Source organism: Telopea speciosissima, chromosome 3, assembly GCF_018873765.1.
Source record: "Telopea speciosissima isolate NSW1024214 ecotype Mountain lineage chromosome 3, Tspe_v1, whole genome shotgun sequence".
Lineage (NCBI taxonomy): Eukaryota > Viridiplantae > Streptophyta > Magnoliopsida > Proteales > Proteaceae > Telopea > Telopea speciosissima.
Genome location: NC_057918.1, coordinates 9,486,003 through 9,511,211, shown reverse-complemented (window position 1 = coordinate 9,511,211; position 25,209 = coordinate 9,486,003). Strand labels below are relative to the sequence as shown.

At 38.6% G+C, this 25,209-nt stretch overlaps 2 protein-coding genes across 8 annotated transcripts in view; one reads left to right on the top strand and one right to left on the bottom strand.

Annotated features, from left to right (window-relative positions):
• The first annotated feature begins 262 nt into the window (after nucleotides 1-262).
• Nucleotides 263-13,381, top strand: LOC122654317 (paired amphipathic helix protein Sin3-like 4). Of its 5 annotated transcripts, none has more exons than XM_043848363.1 (24): nucleotides 263-390; nucleotides 574-846; nucleotides 1,371-1,538; nucleotides 1,641-1,824; nucleotides 1,904-2,002; nucleotides 2,144-2,305; nucleotides 2,407-2,731; nucleotides 3,425-3,561; nucleotides 4,647-4,722; nucleotides 4,810-4,839; nucleotides 5,230-5,477; nucleotides 5,579-5,733; nucleotides 6,137-6,264; nucleotides 6,381-6,635; nucleotides 7,671-8,369; nucleotides 8,513-8,604; nucleotides 10,051-10,710; nucleotides 10,795-10,895; nucleotides 10,988-11,126; nucleotides 11,407-11,559; nucleotides 11,665-11,828; nucleotides 11,919-12,030; nucleotides 12,103-12,280; nucleotides 13,085-13,381. In XM_043848363.1, exons 2-23 carry the CDS (start codon nucleotides 773-775, stop codon nucleotides 12,259-12,261), a joined length of 4,320 nt encoding a protein of 1,439 aa, XP_043704298.1. In that variant the 5' UTR covers nucleotides 263-390; nucleotides 574-772; the 3' UTR covers nucleotides 12,262-12,280; nucleotides 13,085-13,381. The 5 variants fall into 5 exon arrangements, with proteins under 5 accessions (XP_043704298.1, XP_043704299.1, XP_043704296.1 ...); XM_043848364.1 differs by having other exon boundaries at nucleotides 2,404-2,662; XM_043848361.1 differs by having other exon boundaries at nucleotides 2,404-2,731.
• A 2,785-nt stretch (nucleotides 13,382-16,166) lies between these two features.
• LOC122655860 (DExH-box ATP-dependent RNA helicase DExH15 chloroplastic) overlaps nucleotides 16,167-25,209 on the bottom strand; it is a 35,452-nt gene continuing 26,409 nt past the window's right edge. Inside the window, exons 10-16 of one of the 3 annotated variants that reach the window (XM_043850232.1) lie at nucleotides 23,653-23,856; nucleotides 18,343-18,709; nucleotides 17,938-18,170; nucleotides 17,066-17,286; nucleotides 16,871-16,970; nucleotides 16,632-16,778; nucleotides 16,167-16,342 (exon numbers count right to left, since the gene is read on the bottom strand). In XM_043850232.1, coding sequence (XP_043706167.1) covers nucleotides 16,244-16,342; nucleotides 16,632-16,778; nucleotides 16,871-16,970; nucleotides 17,066-17,286; nucleotides 17,938-18,170; nucleotides 18,343-18,709; nucleotides 23,653-23,856 — 1,371 coding nt within the window. In that variant the 3' untranslated portion in view covers nucleotides 16,167-16,243. Of the gene's footprint in view, nucleotides 16,343-16,631; nucleotides 16,779-16,870; nucleotides 16,971-17,065; nucleotides 17,287-17,937; nucleotides 18,175-18,342; nucleotides 18,710-23,652; nucleotides 23,857-25,209 lie in introns of those variants that run through there. The other 2 variants (XM_043850231.1, XM_043850233.1) reach the window with 2 other exon arrangements.

Here is a 25,209-nt window from a genome sequence, read left to right as displayed (position 1 = left end):
AATACTTACACATATATAACCCTAATGCCAAGTGCCAAAAATATTTATATGGTAAAGTGGTAAGGACATAGCTTCACTCATGCACTCACAGTCTCACTGTTGGTGTTAGGCAAGTTTACACCGGTTTGACCGGTTATAACCGGTAAATAACGCTCATGGTTTAAGAAAGTGAGAAGGTGACCGGAAATTGGACGTGAAGTCTCTCCAGGCCCTCAATTAGCGTTCCTTGTTCCATATATCATCTCTCAGGTATAAACTCTCTCCTTTCCGTCTTGTTGATTATGTGTCTCTCTGCGTCTGTAATGCGGAATACAAATTACCTCTTCGAACAAACCTCTCCTTACAAGTATTTTTAATTATCGGATTCCCTCGCAAGATTTCGTCAGATAGGTTTGAGATTTTCTTCGTCTTCTCTCTTTCTATTTCCCTCTCTTCAGGAGAAACTGAAGGATCTTTTTCTGGTGTTCTCTGTAATGTCTGCTTTTCAATTTTATCTGTTGTTTTTATTTTTTTGTTTTTTTGCTGTTTTGTTCTGGTTAAGTAATCGTTTTTCATTTCTCTTTGTATTTCTAGGATTTGTTGCTGGAAGGTGATCTCTTCTGAGGTTCCAATTGAATTCTTCAAGAGTAGATCTGCTGCTGGGGCGATTCTATTAAGTATCTAAGACGAACGAGTTGCTTTCTCTATGTTTTTTGTGTTAATCGCCTTCTTTTGGAGGGAAGAAAAAACGGGCATGGTTTGTTGAAGAGGAAGAGGACGAGTTCTTGCAAAGATGAAAAGGGCTAGAGAGGATGGTTACATGAGCTCTCAACTCAAACGGCCGCCCGGTTCTTCCCGAGGGGAAGCGTAAGCCTCTTATCTCTCGTTAATTTCTTCTTGATTTCTAATTGTATTATTCTGTTGCTGTTTCCGTGCTTCTGTCATATGTTTTGCTATGCTTTGTCTTTTCGAGTATCGTTTTCCTGATAATGAGATTAAAGTCTTCAATCGTACGACTTGTTTCTTCTGTTCGTTTTCGTGTCGGTCTGGGTTATGGTTGAATCTATATTCGATAAAGCTATCATTTTTTCTTCACTTTCTTTACTTCTGCTCCCTCCACTCCTCCCTCTTTTCCTTCTAGTTTTTGGGGGTTGGGGGATGACCGGAGGTTGGCTCTGAAGCGAAGCTCTAGCGATCGGAAGTTCCATATCCAGTCGGCTTTCCCGGAGATAAACGGAGTTGTTATTTTATGAGCACATAATTTGATATCTTACCGGGGCTCCATCTGTTTTGTATTTTCTTACTCTAAGAAATTTGTGTTATGGGCATTATTCTATTGAAAACATCATCGAATTTTACTTGATTATTTTCTCTTCTTCCTGGTAATTAAGTTCTGGGCAACCTCAAATGAATGGAGGAGGAGGAGGAGGAGGAGGTGCGCAGAAACTAACCACCAACGATGCTTTGGCCTATCTCAAATCTGTGAAAGACATATTTCAAGACAATAGGGAGAAATATGATGAGTTCCTTGAAGTCATGAAAGATTTCAAGGCCCAAAGGTTTGATCATTATACTCAACCTCTTTTTTGGGTTTCTGAGTGTTATTTATAGCATATGATTGGAACACCGTTCATCTTGCTCTTATCAAATTTTGTTTGCAGAATTGACACCACCGGAGTTATAGCAAGGGTTAAAGAGTTATTCAAAGGTCATAGAGACCTAATATTGGGCTTCAATACTTTCTTACCCAAGGGATATGAGATCACCCTCCCACTTGAGGATGAACCTCAACCAAAGAAGCCTGTTGAATTTGAAGAAGCTATCAACTTTGTAAACAAAATAAAGGTGAAATTTTTGTCTTGTTGTTGAATTTGGGATTTCCAGTTCTGTTTTCTAGGTTTTCTTTAATGCTTGGTGCTTGCAGACGCGGTTCCAAAATGACGATCGTGTGTACAAATCATTCTTAGATGTTCTGAACATGTACCGGAAGGAGAATAAATCCATCACTGAGGTCTATCAAGAGGTATATTTTCATCTCCTTTTATATCTACTGTTTCAGTTCCATTTTGTCAATTGTATCTTTTTTAACCTCTGCTGTTTGTACTGCACTTCCTTTCTTGGAGCTCTTTGAGTATTATTAGTTGTTGATTCTGTGTCCTTGCAGGTAGCTGTTCTTTTTCGTGATCATACAGACTTGCTTGAGGAGTTCACACATTTCCTACCTGATTCTTCTGCAACAGCCCTACCCCAGCATGCTCCATCAGGCAGGAATTCTTTCCAGCGAAGCTCTGCTATGCCTACATTGCGGCAAATCCATGGGGATAAGGTAATTGTATCTTTCCTTTTTCATGTATTTTCCTTCTCGGGAGTTTTTCCTGATCAGCTCTTAAACTAACCTCCTTCATATCTCCACTGTTACCCCAGAAGTCCCATGCAGACCATGAACTCAGTGTTGACCGTCCTGATCCCGAATATGACAAACTACCGATGAAAGTGGATAAGGAGCAGAGGAAGCGTGTTGAAAAGGAGAAGGAAAGGAAAGAAGACAGGAAAGACCGTGATCGGGATGACAAGGATATTGAGCATGACGGTAATAGGGACTTTAATGGCATGCAGCGTCTTCCCCACAAAAGAAAATCTGCTCGGAGGGTTGAAGATTCTGTTGTTGACCAGTTGCACCCAGGTGGGGAGGGTGCTGAAAACTTTGCACTTCCCCTTTCATCTTCTTATGATGATAAAAATGACTTGAAGAGTGAGTATTGTTTATATACGTAATGCAACAATATTATATGCATGGATATATATATATATATATATATATACATATATATATTGTGTGCTGGCTATAAATCCATTTTTAAATGCAATTCAAAACTTGACGTGTTTTCTCAAACTTTAAGAATCTTCCTTGTATCCTATTGTGGTTATTGCTTATTTTATACTTTTAAGTGTATAGATAGATATTTGCAGATCACATACGGAATGCCTTCAGGGGATTATTGTTAATTGTCTCTTGATAATTATGTCGGGGTTATATGCCTGTATTTTATTATTTTGTCTCGGCAATGAATAACAAGGTTTAGGAGCCACGGTCAATATCTTTTGTTCCATGTGCTAGAGCGTAATACCTTTCCATTGAAACTTTACTTCATTATTTATAGACTGTTTAAATAGCTGATAGGAGTCTGCTTTATTTTGTCCTGTATCCAACCTTTTAATTAGCTTTGCTGCATATGCTCTTTGTGGTGCATTTTAGGAACTAGTAACTCTTCAGTTTCATGGTTGCATCCTCAGTAACAAACAGTTTTGTTTTCTCCCTCTCTCTCTCTCTCTCTCTATATATATATATATATATATATATATATCTGTTGGGTAATGAATTCTTTGACATTGTAATGGTGAGTTTTTAGCTAATAAAATATTTTTTTTGCTCAATGTCATCCAGGTGTATACAGCGAAGAATTCCTTTTCTGTGAAAAAGTCAAGGAGAAATTACGGAATCCAAACGATTACCAAGAATTCTTGAAGTGCCTCAATATATATAGCACGGAAATAATTACCAGATCTGAATTGCAAAGTTTGGTATGCCTCATTTAATTCTGGCTTTTTGTTTCTTTTTCTTTTTCCTCTTAAGACAGCTGGCCTGGCTTTCTAATGAGTACCCAAGAAATATAAAATATAATTTACAAATGCTAATTTTGATAAGCCAATAATTTTAAGCACAAGGTTTGCCATTGATAATTTGTTTCTATATTTATCTTTTTTTAGTAAGTAATTGTGACATTAGACATTACAACATGAAAACGTTTACTATATTTGTAGTCAACAGTGTCCAATCCAAAATCCAAATATAAGCTTGGGCTTCCAAAATTAATTAAGATTTGGGTTTGAGTCTAAGGTGGTTACTTCATTCAAAAAGTGCCGAAGATTAGGACCAACTGTTGTCAACTTCTACTGGGATCCTGCGAAAGGGGGGGGGGACTTCACCAGGTTTCGGCGCCACTAAAGGTGCAGAGGTGTGCAGATGAATTATAACACTTGCAGCTGCCTAGTACTAAAGTTTCACTGCTGTTGCATTATAAATTGTTTGATATTTTACCTTTCCTAAATAAAAAACGGAGATGGCTGGATATTTAGAAAAAGAAGAATTTCCACTTCATAATTTTCTTCCCCTCTTTAATTTACAGAATTTAGTAAGAGACACATAAATACATTTATATCTCAGTAGGAAATAGAATGTAATTTGTATTAATTGTTGTCTTTTGCACTATTATTATCTCTGAGAGTCTGAGACAATAAAAAATTGAACAGAAGTATTGACAGCAAAACTTTCTCCTTAGTTACGGAATATCATTTTACATCTTTTCTTAGGACAGTTTGTGAGGTGTAACCCCACTGCATGACAAATGAATCCCAGAATAAAATGAAAAGCCAAATCTTAGGAGGCGTAATATTGAAATAGTTTAACTGGCTCAAATGTCTTTCTCATTTTTATTGTATGAGCTATTTTCCTCAGTTAATTGCAATATCCTTTTGAGTTCTTCATCCCACTAAATCTTGAAAAGTATCCTAGTAATTGTTACTTTCGCATTTTACTACTTCCTTATGTTCCCTATGGAATTATTATCCCAGTTCAGTATTTTCTCTGATATTCTCTCTCTTTTCAGATTGGTGATTTACTTGGAAAATATCCAGATCTAATGGAAGGGTTCAATGACTTTTTGATTCGCTGTGAAAAGATAGGTAAGGTTTGAAACTCACGGTCTTCTTGGCTATGTACTGTAGATTCAGATAATGTTCAACTGTTTCTAATTGTGGTTGTTCTTGCAGATGGGTTTCTTGCTGAAGTTATTAGCAAAAGTATGTAAAAAGACACTTCTTCCTTCTTGCTTCCTATAATGATAGAGGCTCCTATTGAATGCAATTTCCATGCCATTTTGTTACAGATGCCTTAGTAAACCATTTATTTTATAAAAAAAAAAAGGGCGTACCCAGTGCACAAGACTCCCACCACTGCGGGGTCTGGGGAGGGTCATAACGTACAAAGCCTTACCCCTGCTTTCGTAGAGAGGTTGTTTTCAGAGTCCAGACTCAAACCCATGACCACTTGGTCACAATGGAGCAACTTTACCGTTGCATCAAGGCCCGCCTTCCTTAGTAAACCATTTATATTATTTCTTACATATTTAGGCACCTGGCACATACTCTTTTATGATCTTTATAGAATATAGAATATTAAATTCCCTGCAGAACCTTTTTGGAATGAAGGACCTCATCTACCAAGATCAGTGAAGGTTGAGGACAGGGATAAAGAGCGGGAGCGTGAAGACCGTGAAAGAGAGAGGGATAAAGAAAGGGAAAGACTTGACAAAAATGTTGCAAGTCACAAGGTTCCATCATATCCAAATAAAGAGAAGTTTAATCATAAACCTATTTCAGAGCTTGACCTCTCTAATTGTCAACGCTGTACTCCCAGTTATCGCCTTCTGCCAAAGAATGTATGGGATCCTTACTGAGGGATTTTATTTTATTTTTAGATTTTTCTCTTGTGTACTTATGTGCATGACATTTTGATTACTTAATGCCTGTTACTCTGCAGTATCAATCGCCTGCAGCGAGCCAGAGGACAGATCTTGGTGCTCAGGTATTGAATGATAATTGGGTGTCAGTGACTTCAGGAAGTGAGGATTACTCTTTCAAACACATGCGCAAAAACCAATATGAAGAAAGCTTGTTTAGATGTGAAGATGATAGGTAAAAATCTTGCTATAGATTTTCAGCAACATTTTTTCTCCTTGTATCGTCTGATTTAGATTGCCACCTTGTTTTCGAATGATATTTTCTGTTCCCTACCACCCCCTTTTCATAGGGTTTAAGTTTGTCTGACTTTGAATAGCTTATGTAGCTGGGAAAACGTAAAGAGCGGAATTGGGCTCTCGCTATTATAAGTAAAAGCAAGAACGTTATCTATAAAAAAAAAATGTTTTTTCATCTGCTGTTGCTGTTCAGTGATTTCAATCACCTGAAACATTTTTCCACTAATAGAATTCTCACTGTGATTTTTCCTAGTGTCATCTCATTTTGCAATTGCTGATCCTCCCCCCCCCCCCCCAAAGGTTAGTCAAAATTGCTGATGTTTTTGTTACTTTTATGCCAGGTTTGAACTGGATATGCTCTTAGAATCAGTGAATGTGACTACTAAGCGTGTAGAGGAATTGTTAGAAAAGATCAATGACAATACAATCAAGCCAGACAGTCCAGTTCGGATTGAGGACCACTTCACTGGTTTGTATATGGAAGTTGGTTTAAGGATGTTATCAGGGATATATTCTCAAAATTTTATTTGAGCTTTATCTATACTGTTGTTTCTGACTTTGCTTTTCTCCTGTTTCTTCTTGTAGCTCTTAATTTAAGGTGCATTGAACGTCTATATGGTGACCATGGTCTGGATGTGATGGATGTGTTACGAAAGAATGCAACACTTGCATTGCCTGTTATATTAACTCGCTTGAAGCAGAAACAAGAGGAGTGGACAAGGTGTCGTGCAGAATTTAATAAAGTTTGGGCTGAAATTTATACGAAGAACTATCACAAATCTCTTGATCATCGTAGTTTCTATTTCAAGCAACAGGACACAAAGAGCTTGAGTACAAAATGTAAGTTAAATCTTGAAATCTTGGTATCTTTAGAGATGATGTTCAATTTCAAATACCGTATACTTTAAGTTTGTCATGCCATCAGTGGTACTCTATTGTTATCGAAGTACTAATGTGGAAGAGGACTCCTATGTTTGCTATCAAAGTTTACTTATTCTGGGGTTTGCAAGTTCGAGAACATATGTGTTTGGAAGAGCATCTTATGGTTGAGTTGTAAGTTGAGTTGACATTACAACATCAAGTTTTGGGATACTTGGGTACTCATCTTGCACAATAAGTTGAATTAGGTTGTTTGGAAATTTAACTGACACACAGTGTAACGGTGGCTCAGTTGAATTGGATTGTTACAATCTATTACTGTAGATTGATTAGTCTTAAATGTTGTGGTTTGATTGATCTTTAATGTTCTCCTGCCCACCCCATATGAACCCAAAATAATTATAGGGTAAATTGTAGCTCAGCGGGCACTGTGCTATCCATAGTGTTACAGACTTGCAGACGCCTGGTTTTGAGGCACTTGGAGGTATGGAATGGCCAATCTGAACAGTTGGATAGACAGGCTGACAGGGTATGTCTGGAATTTCCACATGTCAAATATTATCATCCAACTGACCAACTCAATCTTCTGGCTCACCTTTCATTGCATTTTGTTTCTTGTATTTCACTATCAAATCATTTTACCCCACTGTGGCTTTGAAGCCATTTTTTAAGCTTTGTTTTGCTACATGGCAACCTTGTCAGACTTGAACTTTACAGGTTGTTGGAGTTGTGGGGCCTACTTGTACACCAAATTTTGGGGGCAGGCTAACTGCCATGTGCCATTTATGAAATGTGAATCATGCTAGCATTGTGCTACCATCTTCCTTTAATGTTATTCTTAAATTCAATATAGTTTTGTTTTAGAATTCAAATTTGACAGTTGATGCTTGAAGTTTGCCATGTGTTATTTTAATTGAATCCTTGGTTTCATATATATGCTTTGTTGTCGTGTATTCTCTTTTGTTCTAATGATTTATGGTTTTTTTAACTGTACAGCCTTGTTGGCTGAGGTAAAGGAAATCAATGAGAAGAAGCGCAAAGAGGACGATGTTCTTCTTGCTATTGCTGCTGGTAACAGGCAACCTATAATTCCAAATCTGGAATTCGAGTACTCTGATCCAGAAATTCATGAGGACTTGTATCAACTCATAAAGTATTCATGTGGAGAGGTTTGCACGACCACAGAACAGTTGGATAAGGTCATGAGGATTTGGACAACCTTCTTGGAGCCCATACTGGGTGTTCCTTCTCATCCCCAGGGTGCAGAGGACACTGAAGATGTTGTGAAGGCTAAGAATCATGCAGTCAAGAGTCGTGGAACAAGCATAGTGGAAAGCGATGGTAGTCCTGGTGCTGATGCCCCTGCTACTAATTCAAAGCAATCGAAGCCTTCCAGAAACAGGGATGATAGCATGCCACCTGAACAAGGAAGTAATGGCAGGGCTAGGTTAGAAAATGGAGATGCCATGGTTAAAGAGGATGGTTTACATGATGGAGAACGTATTCCCCATCGAAGTGACAATCTCTCTAGTACTTCTCAGCAAGGAAAAGTGCAGATTAATGTCTCTATGGGTGACGAAATGTCTGGAATCAACACAAATGCAACTTCTAATGATCGGTTGACCGATTCTAACGTGTCGCTTGCTAATAGAACAGAACAAAGTCATGGTAGAGCCAATACTGAAATTACACCAGGTTTGTGGTTTGGTCTCTAAACTAATTTACTTCAATTTTTAGCATGTTTTTTCCTGAGATATTCTGTTAGCTTTGTGATTTCATTTTCTTTCCATGGGCTTTGAATTCATAGCGTGGATACTGAGATACTTGCTTCATTGAAGGACAAAGCGCAACTCCTTCCAGACCTGGTCACACTGCTATCGAGGGTGGGCACGAGCCTCGGCTTACTAGTGAAGTTTTACCTTCATCAGAGGTATTATTATCTGATCTGAATAAGATAAAAATTGATTTTATGAGGAAAATGTATACTTTCTTGCTCATTACTTGAGAAATCTGTTATCTGCTTACTTTAGCTATTGGGAATATCTGCATAATTAAAGAATTAAATAAGTGGTTACTTGCAAACAGATAATCTGGCCCTATTCAATTCCATTGAAAAGTTAATGTTTCAAAAGTATGGCTCACAATTTGCCTCTGCTGGTGTTCTTCAAGGATATATGAGTATGAGGAAGAGGGGGGGGGGTTAGTTCTCACAATTTGCCCTTAGGGCTAGCGGAGTCAGGTTCCTGACTCAAAAACAGTTGACCTGATTTGCAATTGGTCAGAAGTTCTTTAGTGGGAATTATTTCAACATAGGTCTCAGGTGATGGTTGTATAGGCTTCTAGAAGTAACTCTTTGACTTCCAGCAGCAAAACTTTGTTTCTTTTCTTTTTTACTTAAATAAATATATTAAGTGAACTCCAAGGGGTTAGCGCAGCTGGCTTGGAGGGGACATGAGACTCCGCCTCAGGAAGCGAGGTCTCGTGATCAAACCTTCGCCGCTGCATAATTTCTTGGGGCCACCCGCCTGAGGCTCTTTAGGGCCCAGAAGCTCCCGATTCGTGTGTGGCACGGGGGTCATGTACGAGCCCAGGGGGGGATTTAGTTGGCCTAAAGTCGGATACCCTCCTGTCTCCAAAAAAAAATTAAGTGAAGGTGGACACAGCTAAACGGGGAAGGCAACTTGGGCATGATTTGCAGGTCAGTTAGGGCCCAATTTTCACTCAGAGGTAGGATACTGTCAATTTTGAGCCCAAATAAAGCCTGCCACATGTCAAAATCAAGTGGACAAAAGTGCTTAAAACCACTCTTGGTTTGATGATTCTGGACCTTGGAAGAGAAAATGGAAATTGTGCAATAAATAGTGGGCTGTCTGATTAAGGCTTAAATTGGACACTTGACCAGTACAAGTTGTCCTCTTTACATTCAAGGGTTCAGCTTACCCCATTTAGCTAGTCACATGGCAAAAACAGGCAGAAGGAAGCTCAGCCGTGCTGCTTTTTTTTGCCACATATTATAACTATTGGAAGCCAAAATGTTGCTTACAAAAGCATATTGAAGCAGCACCTTATATTTTGTAAACCATCTCTAACCAATATCTGGATGGTCACTGCTAATCCACAAAGCCGAGATTTAACTTCTGATAAGACAATTAAGAGATGTAGTCATCTGGTTAGCAGACCTAGACTGAAAGGCATATTTTAGTCAACTGTCAAATGCAGGTGATATTGCACTTTTAGGTTTGCCCAGTTGGTTTTCCTCTTGGATAAGGTCCATTCATTAGCTAGATTGCCTACTGTGCATGGTAATGGTTATGATCCATTTTTGTGATTTTTATCTATACATATTGTAAAATCTGCATGTATTTTTGGTTTACAGGGTGGGGATAGTACAAGGTCTATCATACCAACCAATGTGTTGATGACAGATGGCAACAAGGCATACAGATATCATGAAGAATCTGTGGGACACTTGAAAGTTGAAAGAGAGGAGGGTGAGTTATCGCCAAACGGGGATTTCGAAGAGGATAACTTTGTGGGCTACGGAGGTGCTGGTGTTGATACCTTGTCTAAAGCAAAGGATAGTAATGCAAGCAGGAAGTATCAAGCCAGGAATGGGGAAGAAGAAGAAATGTGTTGTGGGGAGGCAGGAGGAGAAAATGATGTCGATGCTGATGATGAAGGTGATGAAAGTGCTCAAAGGTCAACAGAGGACAGTGAGAATGCTTCAGAGGCTGGTGATGTCTCGGGCAGCGAGTCTGGTGATGGTGAGGAGTGTTCCCGTGAAGACCATGAAGAGGAGGAAGATGTTGACCATGATGAGAATGATGCTAAGGCTGAAAGTGAAGGTGAGGCTGAAGGGATGGCCGATGCACATGATGTTGAAGGAGATGGCGCCTTATTGCCATATTCAGAACGCTTCCTACTGACTGTGAAGCCACTGGCAAAGCATGTCCCTTCAGTGTTACATGACAGAGAAAAGGATACTAGAATTTTTTATGGAAATGATTCATTCTATGTGCTTTTCAGGCTTCACCAAGTAAGCTATGTTTTTGTTTTGAAATATCATTCATATTTAGTTGTTTCTTTACTTTGTTTCATTACTTTTATTTTGATTTGGCAGACACTGTACGAGAGAATACTCTCTGCAAAGATGAATTCATCATCTGCTGAAAGGAAGTGGAGAACTTCTAAGGATATGAGCCCTCCTGATCACTTCACAAGGTAGTTTGGACTTTGCGATTGTAGTTGCTTACGAACTTGGAAGTGCCAACAGCATTTTAATCAAGATTCTTTTTGTTTTTTGTGAGTTACAGATTTATGAGTGCATTGTACAGTTTGCTTGATGGGTCTGCTGATAATACAAAGTTTGAGGATGACTGCCGAGCGATAATTGGAACTCAGTCATATGTGCTATTCACTTTAGATAAATTGATATATAAACTTGTGAAACAGGTAGTTAGCTTATGACTCCGGGTTTTTTCTTGTGTTAATATTTTAAGGGATAAAGAATGCCATCCGGTCACGCCAGACACCCCGCCCTTGTGCCCCGACATGGGCGTGCATAATGACCACCGCACCCCTTGGTCAATTCCGGGGTTCCAGGGGGTGTGCCGGTCATTTCGCATGCCCCTGTGTCAGGACACAGCACAGGGGTGGCGTACGCTGCGCAGCCGGGTGGTGTTCCCTTTCCCATATTTTAAATATGGATTCTAATTTTTGGTTTCTGCCGCAGCTTCAAACAGTTGCAACCGATGAGATGGACAATAAGCTTCTTCAACTATATGCATATGAGAAATCAAGAAAATTTGGGAGATTTGTTGATTTAGTTTATCATGAAAATGCACGTGTTCTTCTTCATGATGAAAATATATATCGATTCGAATGTGTAGGTCTTCAGTGGGGTCTGTTTTGATGTAATCTGATTATTGTTGCACGGTGAAGAGGGGGGGAAATGAGATGCATTGATGAAAATATTTTTTCTTTGTTGCAGGCATCTAGTCCAACTTGTTTGTCCATTCAGCTGATGGACTATGGGCATGAAAAGCCTGAAGTGACTGCTGTTTCTATGGACCCGAACTTTGCAGCTTACCTGCAGAATGACTTTCTGGCAATTCTTCCTGAGAGGAAGGAGAAGCGAGGTGTTTTCCTTGGGAGGTAAAGATATGATCATATGACGGATCAAAGTCATTTTTCTGCTAGGTTATTTTTTGTTTGTTTTTCTAAAAATAACAATGATGCTTGCAGAAATAAGCGTAAAAATGTGCGTGGTGATGAATTTTCTGCTACATGCAAAGCCATGGATGGAGTCCAAATAGTCAATGGTCTGGAGTGTAAAATAGCTTGCAATTCATCTAAGGTATTTTACTCTACCCAGTTGTTTCAGGATATCAGTTTTGGACAATTTATTCATGAATTTTTTTTTTGGCAGGTGTCCTATGTTCTAGACACAGAAGACTTCTTGTTTCGCATGAGAAGGAAAAGGAGTATTCTGTCTGGCGGCAACTCTTCTTGCCATGATCGGGCAATGTCTTTAAATGTGTATGCTCAAAGAGTGGAGAGGTTTCACAGATTGCTGTCTGGCTCATAGCCTTACCATGATGCCAACGGTAGATATGACTTCCAATCTTTTCTCTCTTTTGGGGGCGTTGGACAGTGGTTAGCAGGGTAGTTGGGGGCATTTCAGGCTGGTGATTGGTTGGGTTTTTGTATCTTGGTTTGTCAATACCAAACCAACCTGTCAAGTATTGCTCAACCTTGGTCGACCCTGCCCTGTGAACCTAGCAACTCATACATATATTTTGCATTGAAATTGGTTTGGGCCTTGGGATTCTTAGTTAAATAGCAGAACTGACCCGAACTTTTTAAGGTCTCACAGGTCACACCAAACTATAACACCATTAGGGATCAAGGCTTTGACCTGTCCTGTTGCCACCCCTTATGGTGTCCTGACTTAGTTGCATCAATTACTAAATTCAACTAAAGGAGCAGGTCTTAAAACATTGCCCCTGAGCCCCTGATGCTTCTGTCACTGTCTGGATTTACAGTTATGGTGACTTCATACTATTTGTTTTCTTCCTATTAAGGTTGGTCAGGGAGGGCTAGCATGGCAGATCCAGACTCAGGGAGGACCCTGTGGAATTAGGTGCTTGTGTGAGTTCCCTTGTCCACATCTGTTCCATTGCAAAATTAGGTGTATTGTAAAATTTGATTATACAATTACAAAGGTTCACAATTCATGGTAAACATGTTTATGTTGATCATAGATGTGTTGTTTACCCCTCCCTCCCCCCACCCCCTTAGAAAACAAGGGGGGAAATGAATTACTAAATTACTAACAAACTTTTGCATTTTTTTTTGTTTGAATGTGAAAAATGATTATATTCATGCTTTATTTGTGTACATGTTCTTAGGTAATTGGAAATCCAGTTTGCTGCCCATTCATGTGACAAGCGTTGCCAGCATTGCCAAAGCTTGAAAACAGGTAAATTTTTAGATAGTGTTTTTCTTTCTTGCGTTCTCATTTCTCTCCAGCCAGCCGAATAACAACCACCAGAGAATAGAGAATAGCTCGTAAAATGTAGTTATCTTGTAATTTCTGTAGAATTGTGAGCCGCCATTGTGTAAATATGGTTTCATTGCGACGTAAAACATTAGATATGTCCATTTCATTCATGTACTTCTGTTATGTCTTTTGCCTGGAAAGAAAGAAAGCGCAAATTTTATATTCTTAATTTCTATGGGCAACTGTTTTGGTACTAGCTGGATTAGACAAAGTGAAAAGTTTAATATGACTATTATAACAAGGAACGAAGAAATGACAAACAAAACCGCCTAGACATCTGATGGACTGGACAATGGACATAGAATGCCTAAACTGAGACTGATTTGAGGAATCTGCTCGTCACTACAAACTATCCACTTGTATGACCCAAGGGTAAAAATAATAATAAAGCCTGCTGTTTATTAAAAAGCAGGGTCTAATCTGTCCAATCTGGACTGATTCAGGGGATCCGGATCGGTATCGGCCTAGACTGATCCAGATCCAATTTTCGATACCTTAAACCATGGTAAGGATTGGTAGGAATCGGCCAAAAAGTCAGAGAAATCATGAACTGAATGGGTCAAATTCAGGATCTGTTTCGGCTGATTTTGCTTATCCAACCCTGTCTTCAAACCCTGGCGTCATTCGATGAATGAATGCATTATACACTGCGCTTGCTCCAAACCAGCTGCTCCAGAATGTTCAGAAATGGTATCTTTCACTATCGATTCAGCCATGGTTCCTATCTGAATCAGTTAAATCTATAAAATCCAATAAGACAATTTAATGATCTATCTCTCTCTCCGCGTCCTCCTCTCTTCACCCCCGCAACCCCCGAAAAACCACACAGCAGGTCTTGATAACTTGGTTTGCCCCAATCTTGCAAACAAAAAATAATGATCTCAACCGACGGCCCAAATATCCTACAATTACAAGATATTGGACCTGCTTAGGAGAGGCTTCATCTGTCATTCCGGGCAACTGAGTTTTATTTGATCAAAGTGTTGCTTCATCGTATTATTCTATGAATGGCATTAGGGTTGCTTTGCTTGACCACTGTGGGAAAGGAAAAGTGAGGGAAAATGAAGCAGTCAACGAACGGTTTTCAATCTATTTATTTTCTGAAGGTGTTAAAAAGACTCCTTTTTTGTGTTAACTACGTGTCAAGACTTAAAAGACTTATCTTCAGTCAACGGTTTTTAAAGTATTGTGGGAAAGTTTGGTTACATGAATAGCTTCTCCTTCCCACTGGCACTGGGTATTGGGTAAGATAACTCAAATGATTATGCATGTTGTCATTTGCTTCTGTTAATTTTCTTGACGCAATTAAATAACTAGCAAGGGATAGGGTTTTGGTCGGCACCAAGGAAGGCCTCTTTGAATGGCCCTATTATTTGCCATGTGGCAGATTAAGTGGGACCTAAATTTATTGGCAAATAGGGCATAAGGTCTCGTACTTGTGCAGCAACACACACTACCAAAATGCCAATTAAAGGCGCCAATCTCCACCCCCCCCCCCTCTCAACCCAACCAAACAAGAGAAGAAAAGAAAAGAAAAATGTCCTTCAAAGAATTCGAATAATGGTTAGAAAATACAAAGTAGTGAGACGCAGCAACCCCTCGATTTAAAATGGCATCAAGAGCAACTGAAGGAAAAGCATTACTATATAGTTTGTGTAACACCCATCACTCAAGGGGTCGGGGAGTACGTAGCATATCTCTCATGAAATGACCATGCTGCCCTCCCACGTATGAAACTGTTTCCGCACACCTCATTGATGAGCACTTCTATACTGTTTGCTAACAAAACCCTCTCCCTTTATTTTTATATATAAAGAAACATTTTTTTCATCTTACAATTGTTATTTTGGGCCCACTAAAATACTTAGCATGCACTGTTTTAAAAGGCTTAATCTAACTTCACATGTTGATGCTAACTACCCTTGTACGAATAAATCATCACACAGGATTCTCGGGATTGGAACTCTGTTAAATGGGAGCGATAATGAATTATGGGAAAAAAAACACTAACCGATGCAAAAAGACCGCAACACCTACTTGGAAAGGTGCTCATCAATGATGTGTGACCATACATTCTTCTAGTTTCCGCCTTCTACGCCACACACAATCAGTCCTTGGATTTTTTCAATTTATATTTTTCAATCAAATACCCTTCCTATAGGACCATGCATACTTGTATATTTCAACCGTGTATGTCCATGCAGACCCTATAATTCCTAGATTTTCAAAATTTTATTGTCACTTGGTAAATTCCATCTAGACTGATATTTGACATGTAGAGCAAGTGGCCTTTAACCACCTAACTTGGACTTTATACAATTAAAATCTACGATGTAATGAACTGGAACATGCTAACCTCACGAATCCCATGTATGATTACAAAACTTTCATTTTTTCTTTTCAAAACTGATTTCCCTTCCACTCCCCTTTACTTGCTATTAGATGGAGCTGAAGGTCACCATTGAAGCACGGTTGAAGTAGCCACAACTTTCATTCACAGGATTTTACAAAGCCCAACACATTTTTATAGGAAAAAAAACGCTAACCAGTTGCATGATTCCTGCGCCTAGACACAAATCAAAGACTTTTGTGCACGAAAAAACTGTTTAGCCCCTAGTGAAATTGAAAATCACATTCAAACCAATGGCTCTATGCGCACTTTCATTGGCTACCGCACTCGTGCAGGGGCTACACGACCGGTTAGGATTCTCTTACCCGATTTTTATATTGCCAGTGGACATAAGTATAGAGTACCCTATATTGCCCTGCCCGAGTGCAGTTTTGAGCAAATAAAGGAACCCCCTTTGGAATCTGAAAATAGGGGAAGGTGCATTTATGACATATTAACCCCTCATATGAACTGTGAGAGGTGAAGAGGTGTGCAATTTCATTTTTGAGCTGGTATTGTGCAAATCTTTTTCTCATGGGACATAATATACAAAGGATGATATACTACACAACTCTGAAAGTTTCACCTTCTAGTGACATAGATTTGTTGAAATGAAGGTCATCCAGCCAGCTCACTTATTGGCGGTCGGTCCATGACATTGGATGCAATCATGGCATTGTTTTGTAAGACGGGACCAATATCAGGCAATTTTGGAATCTAGCACAGGGATGGCAAGAAATTCACAGATCAGAAGCTCAAACGACAAACCAACCAAGCAATTTAAATATATGCATCGAGAATACAACCGGTTAGGGAACTAAGGTTACATAAATAACTAGGTTCCAGTTCAAAGAACTAAAAAAAATTGTCTTGGTGCAGGCATACACATACTAGTTAAAGAATGGATGAAACCTTAGTTCCCTTGCCGGTTGTATCCTCGATTCAATCATATATCCAAGCATGGTGCACGCACAATGCATAAGCAAATAAATGAATACCCCCTTACCTGAGCCAATAAATCAATTGTACGGCGTAAGAGGCGAGCTAAATCCCCTTCATCCATTGCACAATCCATCATTATTTCCCGCCAAGTTAAACCAGAGGCCCAAGCTTCAACCATGCCAGAGAATTGACTATCCAACTCACAGGGTATCTACAAAAACAAAACAAAAGGAATTATCTTCTCTACCATAGATGTTGAAGTTAAAAAACCAAATGACATGCAAGGAACAAAGAAAGACTAACCTTAACCCCATGTTTTTCTTGTAGTTTTAAGAAGGAGCTTCTTTGCTCATCCAAAAAGTTAACAATATTGACTACAGTAGTTGAAGGTTCATATATATAGCTGCAGATATTATTTAAAAACTTAGGCCTAAAAGCATTTTCAAATTTAAGAGGGATCAGAAACATTATGAAACTAGAAACTAGAAAAGATGATACCTGTTGTTCTTCCAAGGACGGACTCTGATTCCTGCTGAAACTAAACTTCCAAAGACAGCAGCAAGCTGTGGAGGCTTTAAATCTAGTAAAATTTTATTTCGGAGCACCATTGCAAGCCAGAGTTCATTGTCTCCTCGTATTGCTGATGCTGTCTCACCAAGAGGAAATATCACTTTTGTATTAATATCCAATGCTCTGGCTTCATGTATGACATTACTGATCTGGTAGGCAGAGATGATAGGAAAGTCAGAAAAAACCAGTTTATTAACCTGTACCTCAGATACTTTTGACTACAGTTTATTAACCAGTTTATTAACCCTAATGGGATTTGAGGTTAACAAATGTGGGGGGAAAAAAAACTTGAGAATGAATCCAATTGTTACACAGAATAGAAGAAACAACAAAAGAAAATACTATGGCTATTTAATTAAAAGAGAGATGTGACCCGATTGCATTAGCAGAGTTGAAAAGCTCCAATAGTGCAGTCTCTGGATTGTGTCTAACATATGCATGGTTGAGTAGGTGGGGGAGAAATGGAGAGCTTGGGTGCGTGCGCGTGCGTGTGTATGTGTGTGTGACACAGAGAGAAGGTAGGGGTAGGGAATGTCAGTTATCCATAGCCTATTCCTAGGTGTTCTCTTTACTAGTTCTACATCTGGTATTTTCACATGTTTCCACCAAAAGGTATCATTACCATACTCAAAAAAGGATAGAGGGAAAGAGCAAGAAGTGATAGTGATGTTAAATTGTAGCTTCCATTAAATACAGAGAAAACACAGGGGCACTGCATTTATTGTTGATGGAGGAGAAAGGTGTGCAGAAGTGGATCAATCCCACATGTGAACACGATCAATATAAATATGTTCATATACCTGGAGGAACTCCTTCCAGCCAGATGGTTCAATTTGCTCTATTCGACTAACAAGCCGAACTGATCTAGCCTTCAAGCGTTCAATCTTTTCCTTAGTAAAGTTAGTCATATCTATGATTTTCTTATACTCTTTGAAGCTTTCTGTACGAGCAATCTTTTTCTTCAGACGGGAAACTTTAGTTCTTTGATCCTTGTAACACTCTACAGCATCCTCGTATGCTTGTGACATTTGCAGCACCTGGTAGTAAAGAGTGAATCCCAAATTTACTTTTCCACCAGAAATTTGTTCTGCTTGCATGAGTCAGTTGTGACCAATGCAACATAATATTGGTCATAGTTGCTGGAATACAATAGAAAAGCATTGAATTGAAAAGAAGAAAAAAAGACTAAAAATGTAGATATCTAACCCCATTTTCATCTGAGAGGCTACTCAAGCCTGGCACATTTAAACTCCAAGACCATGTCTCAAGAGATCCTTCTGTACACCACAGATCTCCAAATTCAGAATGAGCAAGTTTCTCCCACTGCATTTCTTCCTTATCAAGGTGAGCTCTCATTGTTTCCCTGGGCAAAGCACCACCTTGAACTAAAGGAACATTAGGAAATCCAGTTCCATACACCACTTTGATCCACTTCTCTGTGAACAAATACCAAGAGTTATCCGAACCAAGAGCCACATAATAAGATGGTTTGGCATCAAACTGTGCTTCCATATCTCCAAAATCCAACTCTTTGTCCATGATATTAAGTGTAGAAGAACCATCTGCATAAATCTATCATGTAGGAGCATAATTAGCCACTAAATTGATTAACAGAGAGGAATGAAAGGGAATTATGGAAGAAAATGTGAAAAAAAATCCCTAATCAATTATGATAAAGATTCATAAATCTATTAAATAAAACTGACTGGGGTTTAAATTTAGAAAAAAAAGGCGGTCCACTGGGCTAAATGTGGAGTGTGTGTTCCAAAAGTAGCGTAAAATAATATTGCTTTCACTCGGAATTGTGACTTTCAAGTGGTTGGTTGGAATACAAAAAAGTGTGAAGTAAAACTCCCACAAGTTCCAATTTTTCCTGTCCAATGTCCACCCAATATGAAAATCTTCCCTTGCTTTTAGAGTCCCCCCTCAACTGAATTTTTTGTTTCATGTCAACTGAATTTTTTGAGGTAAAACTGCCTCAAGTTCCAATTTTTCTTGTCCAGTGTCCACCCAACATGAAAATCCCCCCTTGCTTTTAGAGTCCCCCCTCCACTGAATTTTTTGTGTCGTGAAAATCATATCTTTTGTGCCTCAAGTTCCAATTTTTTTTTGAGACACTGTGACCGACATATTCCTTTAAAGCTTAAAGGAAAGTTATATAGGACTGTTGTACGACTAGCTATAATATAAAGGGTAGAATGTTGGGCAGTTCAAAAGTGCCATAATGAGAAGCTATGTGTAGCAGAGATGAGGCTGTTATGATGGATGAGGGGAAAAACTCGGAAGGATAAAGTAAGGAGTGAGCATATTGGAGCTGACTTGGGAGTTTCTCCGATCAATGACAAGCTCCAAGCATTTGAGGTGGTATGGTCATGTTCAACGGAGGCCTAGGAACACCCCAATAAGGAGGATTGATATGATCCCGACTGAAAGAGCTAAAAGAGCTAGGGGTAGGCCTAAAATGACCATAGGAGAAGTTGTGACTTGTGAGGAAGGACATGCATAGTCTAGGTCTTGTACCAAGTATGACCTTGGATAGAGCCTATTGGAGGTCAAGGATCCATGTAGCAAGCCCCATTTAGCTGAGTCCCTCCTGACTTGTTGGGTTGTGCCTCTTTCTTCTTATTTTCATCTTTCTTTTTATTTTCTATCTTTCATTTCTCATACCATTTCGCATCCCACTTTTCCACATCTCTTCATTCGCTTTTTTTTTTTTGTTTAGACCTCAATTTTCCCTACTTTGTTGTATGTGGATCCATGTAGCTGACCCCATTAAGTTGGGATAAGGCTGAATTTGTTGTTATTGTTGTCAAATTCATTTCGCTTCCAACCAAACAGCCTGGTGAACAGTTAAATTTTTTCTAAGCACTTTCACTCCACTTTAGTTTTAGAAATGATATCTTTATCCCTGCTTCATTTCGCCTTACATATCATTATATGGACTCTATGGTCAGAGATTCAGTCAGAGCATTGAGGTGACAACCAAAAAAAAGCCATGCAAACAGAGAAACTGATGGAGCAATATAGCAATTAGCAGCTGGAGGCATCAACTAAAAAAAACTAATATATGGATTCAAAATGAGGTATCATTTTAGTAAGTTTTATGTGGCGTAAAAAACAATAACAATCCAAACCCCTAGAGTTCGACTGCAGAAGCCATTGGATTAGTGGTGCAGTTAAATCACCTAAATTGGCTTATTTTATTAGAAATAATCTTTGGATTGGGTTTTGCGTGTGTTGGACCTTTGATCCCATGAATTTTCATTGTAATTGCCCACTTTAATGGGCATACGGGATTAGTTAAGTGTCTTTATTTCATTATTTGAATTGTTAAAGGTGTTTTTTTTTTTTGGGTGAATGTTAAAGGTGTTTTAGTTAAGGCTGGATTAGGATTCTATAAGTCCAGTCTTGTTTTGAGTCAGTTTTCTTTATTATTCAGTTTCCTATTAGTTTGGACTTTGGGTTGCCTTATTAGTTAAGGATTGTGATAAGCCTTTCCTTTTTAGCGTAGGAGTCAGTTTTTCAGTCTTCTATATAAGTTTGTAAGGGAGGCCAGCATTATACACGAATTTTGATTAATGAAAAGCTATCGCTGCTCCTCTCTTCCTTGCGTGAAGAAATCTCGTGTTTGATCAAGGTTGGTTGGTGTTTGATCCATCCAAACACCTTGCGGTGGGAAGCCCGGGTGCCCTTCTCTTTCCCTTATTCTTATTCTTCTTCCTTTATCTTCCTCTCTATTAACAAAGTATTGTTTCTGAAACTTCCTGCACTTCTTACTCTAATTAGGAATTCATATGCAAGCCTTTTTTTGTATGAATTTGAGTTAGGAGAATCTAGCCATTAGATTACCTTCATCTTTTGATACGTTATTCTAAGCCATAAAGGAAGGAGATCAAATTTTCTCTCAGATCAGACCTGCTGATCTGGAGATAATTGTGTTCTCCCTATTTTACCCTTATCTCTTAACTATTGTTCTGTGCATCATAGTTCTAAGTTGATTTCTGATTTTATTAATCTGTTTCTGCTGAGATTCATAGTCCATGTTCAGAATTGATTGATCTATATATTCCTTTTCTCAGAATTCTCTTTTGAGTGGTGAAATTAGTGTTCTACCACCTCTCCTAGTCTAACTAGGATTGACTCATATTCTATAACCAACCCTTGGATTGATTTCAGATTTTCAGCAACTCATCTGTACCTTGTTTGCTGAACTAAATTGAAGTTGGTGGTCATCTGACCATCTGCTTTGCTTCTATTAATTATTCTCCTAATCTGGAATTTTACTCTCTGAGAAAAGGTCCTATTTTGGTGCTGTTTTGATTACTCAAATTCAGTTCCACAGTAATTAGCCACAACCAATAAGTCGCTAAGGGGACATTGTCATCTTGAATAGAATGTACATTGTCAATATTTCTCTCTGGTAGTTTAGCTCTGAAAACCTTAAAACAAATCCACTTAAAAAGCAATCTAATCCTAGGTAAGATCTGATAAACTTTGAGCAAATATAAAGGCAGAGGAGCTTGTAAATGCCATCAGTCCATACAATTGACATTAGCAGCCCCACTGAGAATGTTTTGATCCGGCAAATGAAGCCATCATGTCATACATGTCAATTCTAGACTACTTTTGAACCAAGAGTTGGGTGGTCTGGATCAATATCTAGATTTTCTTTTCTATTCTTTAACTCCTGAAGTGCATGGCTAATTTCATTGGAGGTTCTGTGGATCATTGTCTTTCTTTAACTTGGATGTTAGTATTTACCAGTCTAGGAAGCTTTTCCCGGATCAATCACTACACCTTACCTGAGGATCTCCCATCTCATGATCTGCCCGTTGCGCTTCGTAAAGGTTTTCATTCTTGTACTCAACAGTCTCAAATTGTTTATCATGTGTCTCAATTTGTTACTGTATCTCATCTTCCACCTTTACTTCGCAACTTTGCCTAGTCTTTATCTGTTGTGTCTGTACCTTTCAAGTATCAGGAAGCCTTATTACACCTGGTTGGAAACGTGCTACGGATGTTGAGATGGATGCTTTGTTCGATCATCGGACTTGGACTCTTTCTGACTTACCTCCCGGCAAGGAGATTGTGAGGTGTCACTGGGTGTGCACAGTAAAATATCTCCCTGATGGTTCTATTGAGCGTCTCAAAGCTCGGTTGGGAACAAAAGACTTTACTCGACTTATGGTGTTGATTATTTTGAGACTATACTACTACAAATCTTACCGACCCCGTGTGATGACGTGCAAGTGTGTTAAGTGTTCAATCTGTGTTAAAAATGCTTTAATGATGTTTAAAACTAAGTATTTCACCATAGGTGCATTCCTTATTCTTATTTTGCTCCTATGCCGTTCTGTTTATGGATTCATACCTAAATTGGGTCTATATGACAGTTGATATTCTGTTTGTGTGATATCAGGTTGAGTTAGAGGTGATGTGAAGTGGGAATAATGATGCAAATTGGTACCCCCTCCATCCTAGTAATTGTGTCATAGAATTTTCATTTTTATCTCCCAATCAGGCAGTTGTGGACTGATGGGATTTCAGCCAGTAAATTACACAGCAAGTAATAGCTTCTGTTTATGTTATTTGAAAGGTTGACTGTTGAAGTCTTGTGTGTGCTTCATTTCTACCAATATTTGCCTACTAGATATTTCATTGAGTGCAAGTGTGGCAAAATGGAGAAATATGCCCAAACATTGTTATTCTAATGTACCATCCACTCTTCCACCAATGATTTCTCAGGATGAGAACCCTAACTTCTCCTTAGTGATGTTTCTCATGTGACTTAGTTTTGAAGGCTTTGTGTGATACGTACAACAACTCTTCACATCAAGGCTTGATACCATTTCATAAGGGCTAGTACTAAAGAGAATAGTACTCTTTGTTTTATCATGGACTTTCCTGATTTCTTCTTGTAGTAGACTATTTCTGTGTAGCCTTTCTCTTTGTTCTGTTATTCATCATAATAAGAAAGAACAAAATAATGCAAATCTGATCAACTCTGATCTAGCAGGTAATAATTCTTAGATACTCTAGTATATCATTAGTTGTAATCAATATTCTCATATGTAATGATATTAAATAGTTACCAATATGAATGGAACAAACGTGTAAGACACACATAAATATGTACCTGTTCTTTGTGTGTACACCTTGAACCAAAATGAGTCAATTTCAACCTTTAAGACAAAGTAACTCCAAATGTCACATCTCTTTTCTCATTCACCTCCTTCACAAAACGATGATTTCTTTTTCTCAAAGTAGGATCCCCTACTCTCTTCTCTTTTTTGGTAATCCCACAAACCACACGCCAATCCCAAAAGGTTAACCAATTTTTGGGACCGCGGAATGGCGGATATACAAACACACACCATACTCACACACCCGATGTGGGACTAAACCCTACTCTCTTCTTTACACATACTAAAGGACTCCAACTTCCAAGCATATTAGAAGCTTATTCTGAACAGCTATCAAAACCAAAGCCAAACAAAGGAACTTTAAATGCTCACCATGTTCTTGAATTTTAAACCAGAAAGAGCATCAGCCTTCCCCAAATAAACAGCAGGTAATAAGTGTTGAACTCCTTCTTTATTATGCTGCAAACAGATAAAGGGTAAATCACCATTTTCCATCTCCTTCAATAGAGGTTTCAAAGAAGTAATCCTCTTTAGTTCCATCCTTCGTCGCAGTTCAGTCCGCAATCGTTTCTCCTCCTATGATAAAATGCATTCCATTTTTAAAGAAGAATTTAATATGGAATATATAAAGAAATGTAGACTTAAGAAGAAGATTCATCAATTCAGAAGCACATAGACTTTAACGAAATCCATCTTAACAATACCCTAAGAAACAAAAACAAACTTCCAAGCTGGCTGAAGTGATATTAATTATAAAGAGAGTTCAATAGTCTACAGAGTGTTTATCTTATTTATTCTTTTAAAAGAATTACCAAAAAATTGTAACAATTCTTGCAGACAATACAAACAATGAGACACAAACACAATTTACAAAAATCTTATGAAGGGCTTTAATGCAAATTTCCATGAATAAATCCAATATGCGTCATGCCCCCACTCAGCTACCCACATACTATAGTTCTTGTAAATGATTCACGTATAACTGATTTTAGCTCACAAAAGATTTTGCAAGATTGACCTTAATAGCTTCTCTTTCCATAGTTATCAAGGCGGTAAGGCGACCAAGACATTGGAGAGGGTCCATAATCAAGGCGACACCTACAAGGCGGAAAGGTGCCTGCCTAGGCACCCAAGGTGACCAAGTAGTTTTCAGGTGGGATGAAGCAAAAGAACTCAAAGAGAGAGGAGAGCGAGAGTAATTGCAGTTGAAAGCAACTCAATTGATTGCAAGGCAGAATAAGAACTAAGAAAGACAAGGAAAAGGGAGAAAGGATTTTAAATTTCAGATTTGATTTTCATTTTACAAGAGACGTTGCTGTACATGGAGGCCCCAAAACAAATTGACAAATTTACCCATTTCATCAAATTTGGGGTGCACCAAAATAACTCTCCCTTTGGGGTGATGCAGGAGAATGATCAAAACCATTGGAAGAGGCATGATCTTTTAATTTGGATCTTTGATTTGTACTTTGTAACTTGAGTGTATTGTAATAATGTTGGCTTACTTTTAAAATATAGTGTGCAGATCTTATGGGCCCATTATTTAGCTGTTAATTTTGTCTCAAGTAGTAGAGTCCTATTAGATTAAGTTTTTGTTTTGGAGGTTTTAGTAGTTTGGCAAGTTAATAGTCCTAACAGTATTTTCTAAGTTAATGAAGAATTGTTTTTTACGGGAAAATTTGAGAGTTGTGAGAACTCTTCTCCTCTCTTCTCTTTCTTCAGGTTACTGTTCATGGTACTGTTCAATGCCCCCTAGACAGATCGACCCCTCTTCTCCTCTCCTTTCGATCTGGATCTCTCTTCTCTCCCTTATTTCATGCCTTCTTTCTACCATCGCAGGCTGCTGGAACATACAAACCAGCAAGCATTTATCTCCTGGTTTGTCAAGAAGATAGTAAACCTGGGTATGTATTGCAGCCAATCGATTCA